Source organism: Acanthisitta chloris, unplaced genomic scaffold (assembly GCF_000695815.1).
Source record: "Acanthisitta chloris isolate BGI_N310 unplaced genomic scaffold, ASM69581v1 scaffold19907, whole genome shotgun sequence".
Lineage (NCBI taxonomy): Eukaryota > Metazoa > Chordata > Aves > Passeriformes > Acanthisittidae > Acanthisitta > Acanthisitta chloris.
The window spans coordinates 1,255-4,476 of record NW_008682259.1 but is presented as its reverse complement, the minus strand read 5'-3'; the positions used below and the strand labels follow the sequence as shown (position 1 = coordinate 4,476).

Sequence of the window (3,222 nt, the reverse complement as noted above, 5' to 3'; positions counted from 1 at the left end):
CCTTGGCCCAGCAAGCAGTCAGTGATGCTCTGCAGGAGGTTGCAGACAGCCAGGGAGATTTCTTCGTTGTCCACTGACATCCACATACAGATGCTGTCGATGCCCAGGTAATGGAGGATGGCAGTGGCCTGGCCCCAGGGAGAAGAGAGCAGGGCAGTGTTAGCAAAGGCCTTTCCTTCCTGCTTTAGAAAGGTCAGGCTCAGCTGGGACAAAGCAATTATTTTCCTCAGTGATTCCCAAGTCAGTACAAGGCAGGGTTTTAATTTTTTTCCACTGCTCACAAACATCATGAACTATTACAATTTCCCACTCCCCCAGGTGCAAGGCAATAGCAGGTCCTAAGCACCCTGTTCTTACCCGAGCCTTATGTCCTGTGCACATTCCTGAAAGTGTCCTCACAGCTGCCAGGATCAGCTCAGGATTTTTGGTTTCTATCAGCTGCAGCAGCAAGTTGACCCCATTATTCTGGAAAATCCTCTCAGCACCTGCTTCCTCCCGGCCCAGGACTATGAGGTTGTTTGCAGCCTGGGTGGGAGACAGAAGAACCAGGGGTCAGTGGCACAGCCCAACCTCCAGAACATCTCTGTGCAGCTCTGGGAGGTCCTGGTGGGAGCTGTGGGGTGACCATCTCCTGAGAGATGCAGCAGAGCAGCTCAGACCCCACCAGACAGTTTATCCAGCTGCATTTAGGGACTGGCTTCAGTCTGCCCAAGAACCTGAGCAGAACTCCAGTCTGATCCCACTTTTGGTATTTTGGGAGGTTAGTCCACCTTCCCTCAGCACGGGGGTGATGCCTCATTGGAATATTTCCCCTCTCAGTTGTCTCTCTGAGTGCAGTTTCTCTCCCAGCTCCTTCCCTCATCCTCCATCCAGGGGAGGTGGGGAAGGGAACACAGTTCTGCTCCTCGGTGCAGCCTCTGACATTCAACAGCCATTTTGTCAAGTTCAGGGCAGTTCTCACCTTTTCTCGTTTTTCTTTCTCGCTGTTCTCATCCAGAAGAATTTCAAACATCTTCTGCACCCTCGAGTCCGTGGAGAACTGAACGCGCAGCTGTGCCGAGGGAGAGGGCATGGAGCATCAGACAGAGAAAATCAAGGAGCAATATTCCTTTTTCACTTCAAGGACACCCCAGACCCTCAAACCACAGACAATTTAAGCTGAATAACAAACTAGATACTGCTTTTCAGTGATCAGCATCCATTACCCATCTCAGACTCATGGACACAGGCAGAGCCAGCCTTAAAACATCATTTCTGGGACCTCATGGTACCTAGTGGTGCAAGGACTTCTTCACAGCACCCCCATAAAGGTAACTGTGTCAACGTGGCAAATGCCAGACCCAAAAGCTGGTCCAGTTCCTTGCCAAGACCTTTCCAAGACACTCAGAACCAGGCCAGCCTCAGGAGGGAGCTGCCACCCTTTTAAATCTAACCGTTCAAGATCTACACAGGTCAAGTATGAACTTTCAGTTAATGGAGCCTATTTATCCCCCTACATTGTTAAGAGTTTCCAGTATAACCAACAATCCATTGATATACCCCAGAGCAAAGAATTCCCACACCTGGTCTGTGAATCCAGGACTGCTCCCCCAGCATTTACCTTCTCCTGGATGTTGGCCCCCAGTCGCCTCAGGGTCTCCTGGAAGTTTTTGTTGCGGGGTTCGATGGTAGCACATTTCTGAGCATCTTTGAATGCTTGATCCAATTTCCCCAGTTTTTCCAGAGCTTGGCTGCGCCGGTACAAGGCTTTAATGTCTGAAGCATTGATGTCAATAGCTGGGAAAATAATCCAAAACATTAGGCATCAGAGTTTGGGGCTTGAAAATGGCCTGTGCAAACTGTGATTTGCTTTACAGTGAGCACAGCTCCTTGAGATGTATTTGTTATTAACATCGTGCATCAACACAGTGCTTGATTAGCAACAAAAGCACCAGCACAACAAATTCATATGTTGTCTTTTGAACCTCCACCAATTCCCTTGTGGTCTCAGCACTTGAATGCTTGTGGACATCCAGGAATAAGGCCACAGTGCCCCAAAAGCAGATGTGAGAGCAGGCTGGAGCACATGTACCCAGCAACACAGCTCTCCTTTCTCAAAACAGCCCCCTCCTTACCTCTAGATGCATCTGAGGCTGCCTTGGCATATTCCTCCTGTTAAACCAGAGGAGAGATTTGTTAGACATGGAATAACAGGGCATGTCCTCATTGCTGAGACACATTGTGACTTCTGTTCCCACTTCCTAACAGGACACCCCAGTGAAGCCAGCAGCAGCCTACAGAAGGGAAGGTGGGGCTGAGATACCTTTGCATCACTGATGGAAGGGAAGGTGTGTGGTGCAGGTGAGACAACACACACTGCTCCTGATGCAGCAGCAGATAGAGGTCTCCTGTAAGCACGGAGTAGACTGACTGCCAAAAACTTTTCCTTCAAAGTGATTAAGTGGGACCATCTCTGAGCTCAGCCCCATCAGGATGGAAGCAGGGAGGTGGCTTTAAGGCTCCAGCACAAGCCCAGGACACAAAATTTCAGCCCAGACAAACCACACAGTCCACAACCAGTGAGCACCCTTGGTTGCCTCCCTGCTCTTCTCCCCTTGAGCACTGCCCAGGTGAGCCAGGAGCTTTTCTCACCTTTTTGAGGAAACATGCTGCCCTGTTCCTGTACAGCACTGCCTGCAGCGCCTTGTCCTTGTTCAGCTTTATGGCTTGAGTGTAGCTTTGAAGGGCTTTCTCGTAGTCATTGGCCTGAAAATATTTATTGCCCTCCTCTTTGAGCTGGATGGGATCCTCCATCTGGAGAGCTTTAAGGAAAAATATCAATTTGTGTCCCATTTTCAACTGCCTGTGTCACTGTGGTTGCCTTTCTACTCCCCCAAGCTGAGTTTCACCATGAGACTGACATATAATTAACACACACATTAATAAAAGCAGCTTACCAGGCTGAAGAGCTTTGCAAATTAAGCCCTAAATTACTCCTCAAGGCTGTGACTTCCCAGCAGCTTTTCCCACCACTGTAGAACCTTAGGAATCAATATGGGAAGGAAAAACAACACAAAAGGGAACTAAACAAGGCCACCAGTACTAAGGAGAGTCCGTGTGGCTCAGGAAAGAGCTCACCTCCCACTCCAAGTTTGGGCAGGATCTGGCAGCTCCTGCTGTCTGTCAGTGTCACCTGTCACCACTGCCTGTCCTCCCCTCATCCCTCTGTGCTATATATGCCTG

At 49.5% G+C, this 3,222-nt stretch overlaps 1 protein-coding gene across 1 annotated transcript in view; it reads right to left on the bottom strand.

The window, feature by feature from the left end:
- UNC45B (unc-45 homolog B (C. elegans)) overlaps positions 1-2,793 on the bottom strand; it is a 10,006-nt gene extending 7,213 nt beyond the window's left edge. Inside the window, 6 exon segments of the mRNA XM_009078468.1 lie at positions 1-128; positions 358-525; positions 962-1,051; positions 1,601-1,776; positions 2,115-2,151; positions 2,632-2,793. The exon segment at positions 1-128 is cut by the window's left edge and continues 35 nt beyond it. Coding sequence (XP_009076716.1) covers positions 1-128; positions 358-525; positions 962-1,051; positions 1,601-1,776; positions 2,115-2,151; positions 2,632-2,793 — 761 coding nt within the window.
- Positions 2,794-3,222: the final 429 nt, after the last annotated feature.